A 15165-nucleotide genomic window follows, 5' to 3' on the forward strand; every position below is an offset into this window, starting at 1 on the left:
ATAGAAAAAATTGAGGATCGTAACAAATGTGAATATTTACTAGAACAGGGATAATCGAATTCTGTTATAAGATGAATGTGAAATAGCACAGTCGCAAGAAAAAGTATTCGCGAGTAAGGACTAACACTGCGACTACTATGTTTACCGTATCCATTAACAGTCAATTGATACGCTTCGGATCTAGGAGACAAAAAGGAGATTATAAAGAGATAGAAGCGGATTCAATGCGAAATTTTCCACTATGACGTGGGCTCTAACGCGATGGTCGGATAATTTTTCATAGAATTGAACAGACTAGATGACACCTTACACGCTCTCTGAAACAAACGCGTCAAATATGTATGTATATAGGAGTGTAAGCTCGTATGTATGAATGTATGCCTGTATGTGTGGATATGCATAGGAGCAATAGGTTTGTTCCAGTACACGGAAGTCACTCCGGAGTAAACAGGAGCAAAAAATCTTTGCTCCTTTTTACTCCGGTTTGCTACCAGAAGAAGAAAAAAGAGAAGAAGAGAGTACTTCCAGTTTCTCCTGGTACTGGAACAGACCTAATGTATCCCTAAGCAACATGGAAAGACAGGCTCTGAGCCGCCATAACGCTCATGGGAAGCCGGGTGCGCGGTCATAGGTGCATAAAGCTCTGCACACACTGACATATGCAACGGTGAAACGGTAGGCGTACAGTTAATGCCCATAGGTTTCAAAAATAGGTTATTGAGACTGCCCGATTGCACACTGATAAATAACAATAACATTAGTGCAAATATATAGACAATTTTGTGCAATGGTTCAATCGCCGTCCTATGATCGTTGATTCAATGCTTATGGTTACTTAGGTTCCTTGCTATGTTCTGCGCTTTCAAAAAAAGAATCTCTGCCCATAAATAATTTGAGTTATATTTTCTGCGTTTACCCAAATTTTCCCGAATCAAAGGTCTATCTGGTTCGGTTCGAATAGATTACACCGACCCGAAAAGGAAATTCAGCATATCAACACAGAGAACAGACATCCATGATCGAACAAAAATATTTAAAAAACGTGTGTAAACATTTTAATTAATATACGATACACACTAGCGCCGTCACACAAACCTATCCCAACTATCCGTCAAATCCATTCCGGAACCGGTTCGAAATCCTGACTGGATTCAGTATGGAATCTTGCTCAAAGAAAACAACCGATTCCGACTCTTTCGGTTGATGCATTTGAGCTGGAATTCATGCTGGAAGTCCGAACCAGTTCCGGACTAGTTTGACTGGATAGAGGAATAACCGCTGTCAATTCTGTCGAACTCATCCACAAAAAACATAACGACAGTAGCGCACCTGGTTTGGATATCCCAACTAGCTTCGAAACCGTTAGATATTTTACACAAGTTGAATGCTGAAGATGGACGTCTGTTCTCTGTGATTTCAATAAGCTGCTGTACTTGTGCGAACCAAATAACCATAAAAACGAGTCCTGAATACTGATCTATTTCTTAGTTGCCAGTCCTGCACTCCTTTCCTGAACTAGCTTCATACCAAAGGTAAAAAAGTCGACAACTAGCAGGACTGTGTTCCCCACCCAAGTGAATTGATCCACCCACTTGCAATTAGGAGCACACATCTACCAAAACCAGCCAAGAAGACTTCCGAGCCAATGTGAATAGACCATGCCAGTCGAACGCCACAGGCCCAGCGTCATCCCGAACAGTTCCTGAAATTATATATGCATTAGTGCTAATTACAGATTTCATTTCAGTGGTAGCAAGTGTTTCAATCCCTCTTGTAAAACTCGTTTACCGCTTCTCAACTCTTCTGGCATTTCATCGAAACCTGAATTTTCTTCTGAACTCGTATATGAGACGGTCAAGGAGCTTTACTGGAGCGAAAATGATATTAATCACTTTATACATATTCCCTAATCTTATAATCAACAAAGGCTGTCTGACGATTCTAATGCAGAAACGCCAATGATCCAACAAGAATACGTCAGACAACGGAGTGAAAACTGTCAAATAGGGGTTGAGGACCGCTTGAAGCAACATCTGATGTTGCTCCAAATGTATGTGATCCAAAAATGACTTGGATAGTTCCATTGAGCGTAGCTTGAATAGCTTACATAACTAGACTCACTGTTCTCCATTCCCCCGCGAAAACAGCTTAGCAGCCATCATTTAATACAAAATGTTTAAGTTTGCAGACACACATGCAAAATGTATTGAGACTTTTCGGTCTTTGCTGGAATGGTACAATAAAATAAAATTCAAATCGTTTACAAAAATTCTTTTGAAGATGAAAAATTTGAATCAAAAGTTTTCGCCGAAATTGTATTTTCCCCATAAATTGTCGTTCTGTCCATTGTATATCGATTGTGGTTGCTGAACTTACTGCAATAGGTAGTAGTACCACATCATTATCAGCACAAATTATGATTTAGGAAAATTGACCTTATCTAATAAAAATAGTTGCTATTTCTACTAAATTCCTGTTAATGGGGAAATGTTAAACGATTCGTCAACATATAATAAATGGCAAATGTTGATCTAAATTTAAATCGTATTTTGGCATACTAATATATCAACAAGAAAAAAATGAATATCCGATTTTAGGAAAATATACAAACTGTTAACGTACTTAGTATTGCCTGGTACGCAGCCGACTTGGGCTCAACTCTCATTCCAGATTCATAAAATAGCAATCCGTATTATCAAAACTAATTGCTTTAAATTAGCAGTCGCCATCACAATCAGATCACGACCTAGATTAGAGCGGTTCTTTATTCACAATTGAAGAAAAACAGGACATTATCATACGGTTCAAGATAAACTGTTTTGGTCTCACTAAAAAAATCTAGTCTCTCGTTTACCATAATAGACCAGACGGTGTTTTCCCTACGAAATAATAGATTCCCAATCAATAGATTTCTCAAGACGCAAAATATTGCACCAATTCAATGGCACCCCGTGTTCATTCACTTTACCAAATAGCATTTGGGCTGAATGAGATCGTCGAAAAAATCATCCGGGATGTCAGGCTAACGACCACATTAGTAACATCAAAGCAAAAAAGGCTGATTCGAAATTGAATGATACCTTTTAATGTTTAGTTATTACATATCAACCTAGTGTACATGGAACTGTTGATGAAATAAGATTTATACGTAAGAACGCAGAAAAATCTATTTCCGAGTTTCTGTGTCCAATGAAACAGTACCTACGAAACCTGTCATCCGAAAAAGAACTTCATGGTAGAGTAGAATTTAGTCATAACATTATTATTAAGCTTATTCTGCATTACGACGGATCACTTTTCGAACGAATGTGATTTGCATTCTCAATAGAACGACACGATTCGGATGCGATCGAACCGCATACGTTTGAAAAATCAAACCGTCGTAATACACAATAAGCTTGTTTAACTTTATACTTTTTAAAAATTTATGACGCCTTTTGATAACGCTGCCAGTGGTTTTTACAAATACAAATTTATTAGTCAGCTTTCCCGAATTAATTTTTTAAATTAACAACACTGCTACGAATAGTTGTAATATATTATGCATTTACTTGAAAAGTAACAAATGCGACGAATACCAGTTAATCAAAATTTATACGGACAACGATTCCGTATTCAATGTTTATTTTTTACCATCGTCATCCCTCATTTTTTTCTTCCCTTTTCTGTCACCTGAAGCGACTAACAGAATGCGGTGACACACCAGAATAGCGTGACAGAGAGTCACGTGAGTGACTCGTCTCACCTTAGGTGACTTCGGTGATCGCGCGAGTGAGAAAAAGTGTCACCTCACCTAAAGTGACTGTTCGGAATAACCCCCACAGTGTAAACAATACACTCTAAACTAATTCTACGCAAATTTTCAAGAGGAAATACCCAATGGGTTATTTTCTACAGCGTTTTTGTCGTGATGCATTTTGAGGTGGGATACCCTTTAATATGGAACCGCGTTGTTCAAATTGGTGAACATGATAACTCAAAACTAATCAACGAATTGACTTGATTTTTGTATGAGACTGTATAATATGTGAAGTCTGTCGATGCACCACAGAAAAGACAAATATAAAAGTTTTCGGTTTTCATGAAGCCATTTTGCGAAACTTAAACATCTTCTATTTTTACATTTCTTACAAAAGAAATGTATAAGATTCGCTCAAACTTTGAAAACTTTTTCCGAGGCCCGGAGGGCCGAGTCTCATATACCAATCGACTCAGCTCGACAAATTGAGACAATGTCTGTATGTGTGTGTGTGTGTGTATGTGTGTATGTATGTATGTACAAAATGTCATGTAATTATCTCAGCAATGGCTGAACCGATCTTAATGAAATTAGTTTCAAATGAAAGGCCTAACGTTGCCATTTGACACTATTATTTTTGATTTTCGATATGTTGTTTACTTTCTGAGATATGAGCGATTTTGTAAAAACGCGGCAGGTTTTTTGCAAATAACTTTCGAACAATACATTATTGTCCAACAAGCTGCACATAAATAGAAAGCTTGTAAAAATACCTTTCTAACAAGCTATAGATTGTCTAAATCTGTGCACGAGCGGCGGAGATATTAACCATTTTGTATTTTTAGTCCTCGCTTACCAATTTCCACTAATTAAAAATGAGATTGTTTCATGCAGAGTATTGCTTTACTGGTGTTTTAGGGGCAAAACTAAACCGATTTTGAATATCGGGGTATGAAAACACATCTACGTGATTCAAGGAATTCGATGTTGAGAACATTTTGTGAATTACCTTTATAATAAAAGAACTATTTCTCAAAAATCAATATATAAGTTCACTTCAAAGACAAAATAATGCGTTGATAAAGAAACAGTGAGTTCTAGTATTTATTCCTTGGATTAGGCATTGCGTTCAATCATGAGGTAAATGTTGGATGGTATATCAATACACAAATCAAAAAGTAATTCACCTAGTAGTGAGATAAAAGATTTCTAATATAATTATACTTGTGGCGTCACCGAAAGCAACTGTATGTTTGAAGCCCAAAAATCTAGCGAAAATTTAGCTCTTTTGCAAGATTTAGGTTATACTGGTTATGGAGCAAAACTTACTACTTACATTATTTATGATAAGAATGTAAGAATCAATATATCATAATAATATACTATAAAAATAATGTCACTGCATTAACCATCATTTGCCGTTTCTCACACGCCCCCCCATCTCTCTCTCACTCTCTCTCTCTCTCTCTCTCTCTCTCTCTCTCTTTCTCTCTCTGTCTCTCTTCTATCGCATCTATCTAGCTATTTCTGTATGCATTTCTAAGTTGTGTGATAAGATCTTCTGCCAATCTGAAATATTTATTAATTGTAATTGCGAAGGTTTGAGAAAACAAAACTATTTTTTGTCTGCTGCTACATCAACTCAACTTTAATTCAATTGTATTCAAAGCCTGTATCTACACTATAATTAAGGAAATTCATGGCTATATCAGAAAAATATTTGGCTTAACTGGGTAATATGAAAGTATGACGATGGAAATTTTCAAAAGAGACATTCCACGTGCGATATTTAAACTATTCGTATCTCTATTGAATTTTGAATGAAATATATGCTCAAAGACTTAAAGCTGAAGCCAGGATTTCGAAGACAAAATACATGAGAGGAAGAGGTTCTAGAGACGACAATGTGAACCTCCCACCCGAGTTCGGATTGACGGTGACGAAATCGAGATGGTCGACGAATTCATGTATTTGGGCTCACTGGTAACCGACGACAATGATAACAGCAGAGAAATTCAGACACGGATCATAGCGGGAAATCGTGCCTACTTTGGACTCCAGAGGACGCTCCGGTCGAACAAAATTCGCCGCCGCACGAAGTTGATTATCTTCAAGACGCTGATTAGATCGGTGGTCCTCTACGGCCACGAGACCTGGACTATGCTCGTGGAGGACCAACGCGCCCTTGGAGTTTTCGAACGAAAAGTGTTGCGTACCATCTATGGTGGCGTGCAGATGGAAGACGGAACGTTGCGCAGGCGAATGAACCATGAGTTGTATCAGCTGCACATTCGTTGTATTGGTACGAACTTTCATGAAAAATAACGGATCAAAGACCAAAAATATCCACAAATTAGATCCAGGAAAAGAAGTCCCCAAAGTACCCACTTTCGATGGGGGATGCAACTACAATGTGTCTTCTAACTTATCGTCGTCCATATTTGGATATACTGAGTAGTTTGAACCATTTCTTTTTCACAATATTGGTCTGTATAGGACTTATTTATCCATATTTCCTACACGAGAATTCCGAACGAAACAATACAAATACGGCTTTTATGCAATCGACATAGCCTAGACATTTCACACTATTTACTTCAATGCAAATAAAAACATTGAAATATCTACCTGTCTCATTCACGAATCGCATTCTCCCTGTCGTTCTCTGTTCAAGGGGCTTGAAAGCACATGTGACCTTGTCTCACTTTACTATATTCAATTGCGCGTTAAAATACTGGACCAGTAAATTCTGTTCTGCACATAAATCTTTTTTCGGGAATATGTGACCAAAAAGTAAACTTTGAATTCGTCAAGTAAAGAAGCATGAAAACAAAAAGAATAAAACCAAAAAAAGATGGAAGCCCTAGAAAGTCCATTGCATATTTATTAGCCTTTTCTCAGAAGATGGGATTTTCAAAAACATTTCAAAACTTTCTGATGCAATGGTTTTCATATTCGTACAATCCGGTTTATTCATTATCTTTATTCAAAAATGTGTTTGGCTTCAAATATATGACCATTTCATTTTAATTAATAATTTCATTCCGCATCTTTTTATTCGTTTTGTTCATCTGCGTTCATATTACTTAGTTTATTCGTTTCATTCTTTGGATTCACTCTGATCAGTTTATTCTTTTTGTGCATTTTACTCATATCATTCATTGTTTTCATTGTATGCATTTTATTATTTTATTCCAGTTTATTCATTTTGTTCAGTTTCTTCATTTTAATAATCTGACTACTTTTTCAGTTTTAATCATTTCATCCAAATAATTTATTTGATTCAATTTATTTCTTTATATTAATTTATAACCTTTAACTGTTGTTCAATTTTTCATTTCAATCAATGCATTTAATTCTGCTCATTTTCTTCTTTTTATTCATTTTATCACTCCAGCTCATTTTATTTATTTGATTCGTTTGTTTTATTAATGCATTTCATTTATTTTTTACTTTATTCATTTTGTTGATCCATTCTTTTTATTCATTTGATCCATTTCATTAATTTGATTCATTGTATTCACTGGATGAATTAAATCAATTTGATTCATTTAATTCATTTGATTCATGTGATTCGTGTGATTCATGTGATTTATTTGATTCATATGATTTATTTGATGCATTTCATTTGATTCATTTGATTCATTTGATTCATTTGATTCTTTTGATTTATTTGATTTATTTGATTGATTTAATTCATTTGATTCATTTGATTCATTTGATTCATTTGATTCATTTGATTTATTTGATTTATTTGATTTATTTGATTTATTTGATTTATTTGATTGATTTAATTCATTTGATTCATTTGATTCATTTGATTCATTTGATTCATTTGATTCATTTGATTCATTTGATTCATTTGATTCATTTGATTCATTTGATTCATTTGATTCATTTGATCCATTTGACTCATTTGATTCATTTGATTCATTTGATTCATTTGATTCATTTGATTCATTTGATTCATTTGATTCATATGATTCATTTGATTCATTTGATTCATTTGATTCATTTGATTCATTTGATTCATTTGATTCATTTGATTCATTTGATTCATTTGATTCATTTGATTCATTTGATTCATTTGATTCATTTGATTCATTTGATTCATTTGATTCATTTGATTCATTTGATTCATTTGATTCATTTGATTCATTTGATTCATTTGATTCATTTGATTTATTTGATTCATTTGATTCATTTGATTCATTTGATTCATTTGATTCATTTGATTCATTTGATTCATTTGATTCATTTGATTTATCTGATTCATTTTATTCGTATCTTTAATTTTATGCATTTCATGTTCAGTCATTCGTTTTATTTCATTCAATTTGTTAGTATGAGTCAATTTATTCTATTAATCTTATAACTATTTCTAAATATAATCTTAATTTTTATGTAATAACCTAATCTAATTTGATTCGTGTATTTGGATCAAAACTATAATGATTTCCATTAATTTTTCTACTTATTTTATGAATTTAAAAACCTATTGTTTCATTTTTTGCTTTACTTTCTTATTTCGGTCGTTTTGTTGATTTCTATAATTTATTCAGTTTATTCGAGATTTTATTCGTGCAAGACTAGAAACTGTTTTCATCCCACCTCTAATTGGGTGCCTACTTCTCGTGAGTTCTGCAAACTAATCCAATAGTGAAATGTGTAATCTCACTGCTAGGTGGATTAAATCGGTTTTTTGGTTCATCGAGTAACTACAAGTGTAAGCTTGACAAATCTTATTGAATTTCCTGTGTCAGACAATTTTATCAAGAGTTATCTTGTTCGCCGCGGTGCTCTTCGACGTGAAAATAGAACGCATGAGCGTATGTGTGGATCTGCGTGACTGAAAACATTTTTTTTCGTGCACAATGAATATATAAATAAATGTTAACATTACATAAAAGATTCATTGTTTCTTTGCCTTCAAAATCGTAAAACAAAATAACTTTCGATATGAACAGTTTACACCAGACGCCCACTTAATCGATGAATGTATTAATCGAATATTCGACTATTACAATAACTGATTTAACGATTAATCGATTATAGTATTATTCGACGATACTATTAATCGATAAATGTATAATTCGATAGATCGAATAATCGTTAAGTCGACTATCAGAATAATCGAATTACGTAATAAATTTCTAGTCAATTATTAAATAAGTTGATTATCATATACTGAATGATGATTTCATTATAGTTATATTTGATATTTCCTATAAAATGATATTATATTATTGTATAAATTGTTTAATCGATTAATCAATTAATACCAATATCAATTATTCGACCAATCGACTGTAATATTACCGATTACCGATACCGATGGTAATATTACCGATTACTCGATAAATTGTTTAATACAATAATCGAGGTCGATCAATCGATTAATCGAACAAACATTATCGATATTTCAATTATTACAAAAATTGATAAATAGACTATTACAATAATAGAATAATCAATTAATCGAATATCACAATATCATAATATCGATTATAGTAATAATCGAATATTCGATTATTGAATTCACTGAATGGTCGTATGATCAATTGATCGAATGTTTAACCGATGAATCGATTAATCGATTAGTCAATTATTACAATAATCAATTATAACAATAGTCAATTAATCGGTAATTAGACTAGTCGTTTAATCGCATTATCGATTAATCGATTATTACAATATTGTATATTAATTCGTTTACCGATTAAGCAATTGATGTATCGATCAATTAACTACTCGCTTAGTCGATTATTCGATTCTATAATCGATTAGTCGAGAATTGTATACAAATTGTATTAAAATCGATTATTCGATTAATACAATAAGCGACAAATCTAATACTTGACTAATCCAATAATCAATCAACTTATGTACAATATGAATTATTCGATTGAGCGACTAATCGAATAATTGATTAATCGATTAATTGATTGATCGTATTATCAATTAATCGATTGGTGCATTACTCGAATAATTGACTAATCGGTCGGTTGATCGGATATTGAAAAAATCGATGATTCCATAATTCATTAATACAATAAATCTTTACTATTATAATTACAATTATAATTACTATTATAATAACCAACCAATCGATTAATTGATCAATGCAAAAATTAGACGATTAATCCATTAATGTATTAAGCGATCATCTGCTTATTCGTGTATTGTACCAATCGAATAATTTATAAATCATTTATTACAATAATAGATTACTGAGAATCGATTGATTCACTAATCGAGTAATAGTTTAAAATAGTAAAAAATTAATCGATCAACCGATCAGTTCATTATTCACTCATTCGATTGATCGATTATTAGATCCATCGATTAATTGATTATTTGATTAATTAAATAATCGATAATTCGACCCATCGATTAATCCATTATTGTATTAATGTATTGATTAATCGACTAATCAATTATTCGACTAGTCAGTCGACCTATTGCTAATCAAGTAAAGGGCGAACTCGAAATTATTGCGACACCGAAAATGTCATGCCAATTTTCTTATAATGTTTAAAATCAAACCAAAATTTTAGGGTAGTTTTATACATATATTTACTTCAAAAATCAAAAGAAAAGTTAATCGATGGAGCCTTGAGTGTAAAATTGAACGCATTTTCGCTTGATGCCCTCCATCAAAGTCTTTACAGTGTCATCCGGTACCAGTTTCTCAGTTTTTTTCCATTTTCTTAACATGTTCTTCTCGTCTTTGACTGTCTTCTTGCTCTTCCGAAGTTCCCGCTTCATCATTGCCGAGTACTGCTCCACCGGGCGCAGCTCCGGACAGTTTGGCGGATTCATGTCCTTTGGAACAAAATGGACAGAATTGGCCTCATACCACTCCAGGACACTTTTAGAATAGTGGCATGATGCCAAATCTGGCCAAAATAGCGTAGCTTCGTCGTGCTGCTGCAAGAACGGCAAAAGGCGCTTCTCGAGGCACTCAGATTTGTAGATCTCGCCATTTACTGTACCCTTTGTCACGAAAGGCTCACCCCTCAGTCCGCAAGAGCAGATGGCCTGCCAAATGAGATATTTGGAGGCGAACTTCGACATTTTCTTCTTCTTAAATTTGTCGTCCACATAGAACTTGCTCTTACCGGTGAAAAATTCCAACCCCGGAATTTGCTTAAAATCGGCTTTTATATACGTTTCGTCGTCCATCACACAGCAGCCATATTTTGTCAGCATCTTCTCGTAGAGCTTCCGTGCCCGAGTTTTAGCCGTCGATTGTTGCCGCTCATCGCGGTCTGGGAAGTTCTGTGCCTTGTATGTATGTAGTCCAGCTCTCTTCTTTGAATTCTGGACGTAGCTCTGCGACATGCCGATCTTTTTAGCAAAATCACGGCTTGAGACGTTGGGATTTGCTTTAATCATCCGCTTCACCTTTCCCTCCGTCTTTTTGTTCTCCGGTCCCGGTTTTCTTCCAGCTCCTTTGCCGTGGTCCAACGTCAACCGCTCTTGGAACCGCTTCAACACTCTGGAGACGGTTGAATGGTGAATGTTCAACATTATTCCCAACTGCCGGTGCGACATGTCAGCAGGAAATTCCAGGTGTTTGGAAAGAATTTGTTCTCTCGGCTCGCGTTGGTTCACATCCATTTTCGTTGAATTGAAAAACACGACTTCGAGTTTGACAGCATGTAAACAATACACATCAATGAGAAAGTGTGCAAAATTTGGTTGATTTTTATCCAATGGTAAAAAAGTTATGCCCTGTTGAATGTGTCGCAATAATTTCGTGTTCCCCCTTTAATCTCTTAATCGATCCTTGATTTTATTTTCAATTACTGTAGTAACCATAATGATCGATCGACACATTAATCGATGATTCGATTAATCGATTAATAGATTATTGCAATTACAATTAATCGATGAACACAATAATCTATTATTTGATTAATGAAATAATTGATCAATCAATCAATTGGTTATTACAATAATCGGCTATAACAATATTCGATGGATCGATTATTACAATAAATTATTATTATAATATGAATCGATATATACTCGGTAATTGGATATTACACTGTTTTATCTAAATTTGGTCTTATCAGAATTCTGTAAAAGAATACATCAGAATCCTGAGCAAAATCGCATCAGAACAATGAGCGGAACAACGTTAAAAATCTGAGAAATTCTTCATCCTGAGAATCCTGAGCACAATTGCGGCAGATCACTCAAAAATAATGAGTTTGATATGTGAGCCAAACAATTTTACTGAAAATACAATACACAGATTTTCATAGATTTTAGCAACATTACACGGATGTAACATAAAATGACCGGACATTCCTGGACAATATTAAAAAGTTTTAAATTATTTGTTGTTCACATCGATTTCCTGAGCATGTGCTGTTGATCAATATCAAATGTTCATCAAAATGTCGCCACTTTGACGTATGCTGTTGACCAAAAAGCATATGCTTCGTTTAAAAAACCAAATTCCAAAATCTGTTTAAAAATAATATTAAATCGAACTCCAACCCATTTGCTCTCATACAACTGACAACGGCATCACGCTTGTTTTCCGCTCATCAAAAACATATAAACCCTCATGCGTCTCCATCGATGCAATAAATCATCAATCACATATCAAAAAGGTTCCTCCCACGGTCCTAAACCCATTACTGTAGCCACTGCACTCTTCCGACGGAAGGGATCCAAAAACAGAGATGAAACTAGAACACGGCGTCAACTTCCCCCTACCCACCCACCTACTATTGCTTCTGCTAATAGTCTCCGCGCATATTGCTTGATGCCAAACTCGCTACCAATAAGTATATAGTAACTATAGTACGTACAAATATAGGTATGTTTATGTAGTGTACACCCAGACCCACACGCGCTATCCGGCCGCTGCTTTGACTGGCTCTGACTTTGAAATCGCGGTTCTTCCTCTCAGTCTAGTTCCGATTTTGCTACGATTAAGACGCGCTACTACTACTACTCGCTGCTGTCACTAGTGCAGTATACTACACCCCTAGAAGCAATAGAACACTTCTGGCTGTGGAACCGAAATCCACACCCAACCCCCCATCATCATCTGTTGGCGCCAAAGGTCGAGCGATAAATCTGTGACGCGACGCGTGTGACACTCCGGAACGGACAAACTTAATTAGGTGCATTGTTTACTACCGAAAAGTTGAGGCGGCAATAAAAGCAATCATCGTCGACAATCTTTATTAACGATCATCGCGGAATTGTGCCGAAATCAAAACAATCCAGCAAACGACGTGTGCGGGACGTGGGAAATATGATCTAACGGGTTCGAGTTTTCTGGAAGTGAAATGTTGAAAATCGCTTTGCAAGCAACGATGATGTGGAAATTAGCAACAGTTTTCCTGCTAGGTGAGCATCGAAACGCGCGTCAGTCGGATAGGCGTGGAAATCGGCGGGATTCGAGAGTATGGATGGTGGAAACAAGCTGGTGATGCAAATTTTCTAAATTTAATGTGCTACCCTGAGGGGGAGTAAAAATCGATTGGAAAAGTAAATGAGGTGAAATGATGCAAAAAGCGCTCTCGTGAAGAAATCTGGATGTTGATTGTGATGGACGTGCAGGTTGGAGGTAGAGAAAAAAATTATCAGAGATTCAGAAGATAACATTAACGCTGAGTCGATATTGATTGAGTTCATAGAACGAAAATTTCAAAACAAAAGTTCAAACATTTTTATGGAATTTTTTTATTAAACCATACGGTGAGATTAAGTATGATTTTGACCATTTATATGATAATCCCCCTTAATAGATTCGGTATTTTCAATAAGAGTAATTCGGACCGGAATAAATCAAATACCTTCAATTGCTTCCAAAATGTATGAACTAAAAGTGACTCTATTTCGGGGTGAAGCAAAGACGGAATAAATAACACTTGCATAAATATTAAAATATGAATTTGCTGAGAAAAATAACTCGTATCTATAAATATTCACAATGGATTTGGTTCTAGCCCCATAAAGTTCAGTCGGAAGTGATTTCTGGATGGTTCTAGTTAGTATCCCTGTACTAGTGACTTAACTAGAGCTTCCAACCCGGGAATTTATTTCCTGGGAATCCCGGGATTTTTACTTTTCCCAGTGAATTTATTTTTAATACTTCCCGGGATTCGGGAATCCCGGGAAATGTGTTTTCTTTTTTTGCCAAAGATTTATGATCTTCAATAGAATTTCTACAGGTAATATTTCGATGTGCACATTTTGAAGTCGTTATTAATATATTTGGATTGATTTGGATGTTATTGTTCACGAGACTAACAGTAGTTTTTACAACATTCTTTTTGTGGTAAAACTAAACACAGTCGACATCGTAATACACCATATTTTTCAATCAATTAATATTCCACTTTGCTAACAGAGTTTTCTGAACGGGGAAATTCCCGTATGGTTTACTAATTCGTGATTCTCGCGGTCCTTGCAGTAGGAATATAATGAAGGTTCTTTGTTATATTGAATCTTGTGAAACGAATTGTTGTGAAACCTTATTTAATCCAATTATACTACCAATATAATTTGTTTGCAAACAATCCCAATTGCCTTTCACTGCAATTTCCATTATTTTTAAAAAACCATGAAAATGTGTCCAAATGAAGATGACATTGTATGAACTGAGCACAAGTTATCAACGTACAGGATTACTTCAATGATTTGTATTACACTAAACAGACTAATCAGTAAATGACTGCGCAAGTATTTTTTTAAAGGATATACCAAAATCAATCGGTTTCCAAAATCACACAGGACACGAAAAAATTATTTTTTTTTAAATAAAAGCTATACACTTTTCATTTTTTATGCCGTATTCTCGGGATTTCGCTGGAATTTAGTTTTTTACTTCTCGAATCTCGGGAAATGGAAGCTTTAGTCACAACCGATTCTAATTACAAAATATACCATAGCATAAAGTGAAAAGGCAATTTCTTTTTCTTTCCGGAACACTCGAAAAATTGAAAATCGTTTGAAAAATGGCGGTAGCAAATTTTTTTTGTGCTGAGCATCCCAAAATATAGTTTTTTTTGTCATGAATTACGATTTTGAGAGTGTACAACATCTTTCATACATTATTTTGCGTTGCTTTCGAGGAGATCTACAACCTATACTAGGTCACTTCACAAGTGCTTCCCTATAGCACCGTGTTATTACTCGTAAATTGTATTGAATTTTTATTACGTGGAAAGTGATCTTATTACAAGCGATAAACTTCTTCAACATCTACCTAATGGATATGCGTGTATAGTGAAACCGAATGCTATGCGTGTTGGCTCAGCTTGAAAGAATCGAAAATCCTTTCTTTTTTCTACGTTTCGAATTTTTGGTGTTGGCCAAATTCATGTCTTTAGAGGCAATAAAAGTATCATTACTAAGTAATGACATGACTGGAATTGCATGGAAATTCCGCCATT

At 34.8% G+C, this 15165-nt stretch overlaps 1 protein-coding gene across 2 annotated transcripts in view; it reads left to right on the forward strand.

Annotated features, from left to right (window-relative positions):
- Nucleotides 1-12681: 12681 nt before the first annotated feature.
- Nucleotides 12682-15165, forward strand: part of LOC131677734 (xaa-Pro aminopeptidase ApepP) — a 31957-nt gene continuing 29473 nt past the window's right edge. For both annotated transcript variants that reach the window (XM_058957747.1, XM_058957748.1), the window contains exon 1: nucleotides 12682-13114. In XM_058957747.1, the coding sequence (XP_058813730.1) occupies nucleotides 13054-13114 (61 nt within the window). In that variant the 5' untranslated portion in view covers nucleotides 12682-13053. The remainder of the gene's footprint in view (nucleotides 13115-15165) is intronic.

Source organism: Topomyia yanbarensis, chromosome 1, assembly GCF_030247195.1.
Source record: "Topomyia yanbarensis strain Yona2022 chromosome 1, ASM3024719v1, whole genome shotgun sequence".
Taxonomy (NCBI): Eukaryota; Metazoa; Arthropoda; class Insecta; order Diptera; family Culicidae; genus Topomyia; species Topomyia yanbarensis.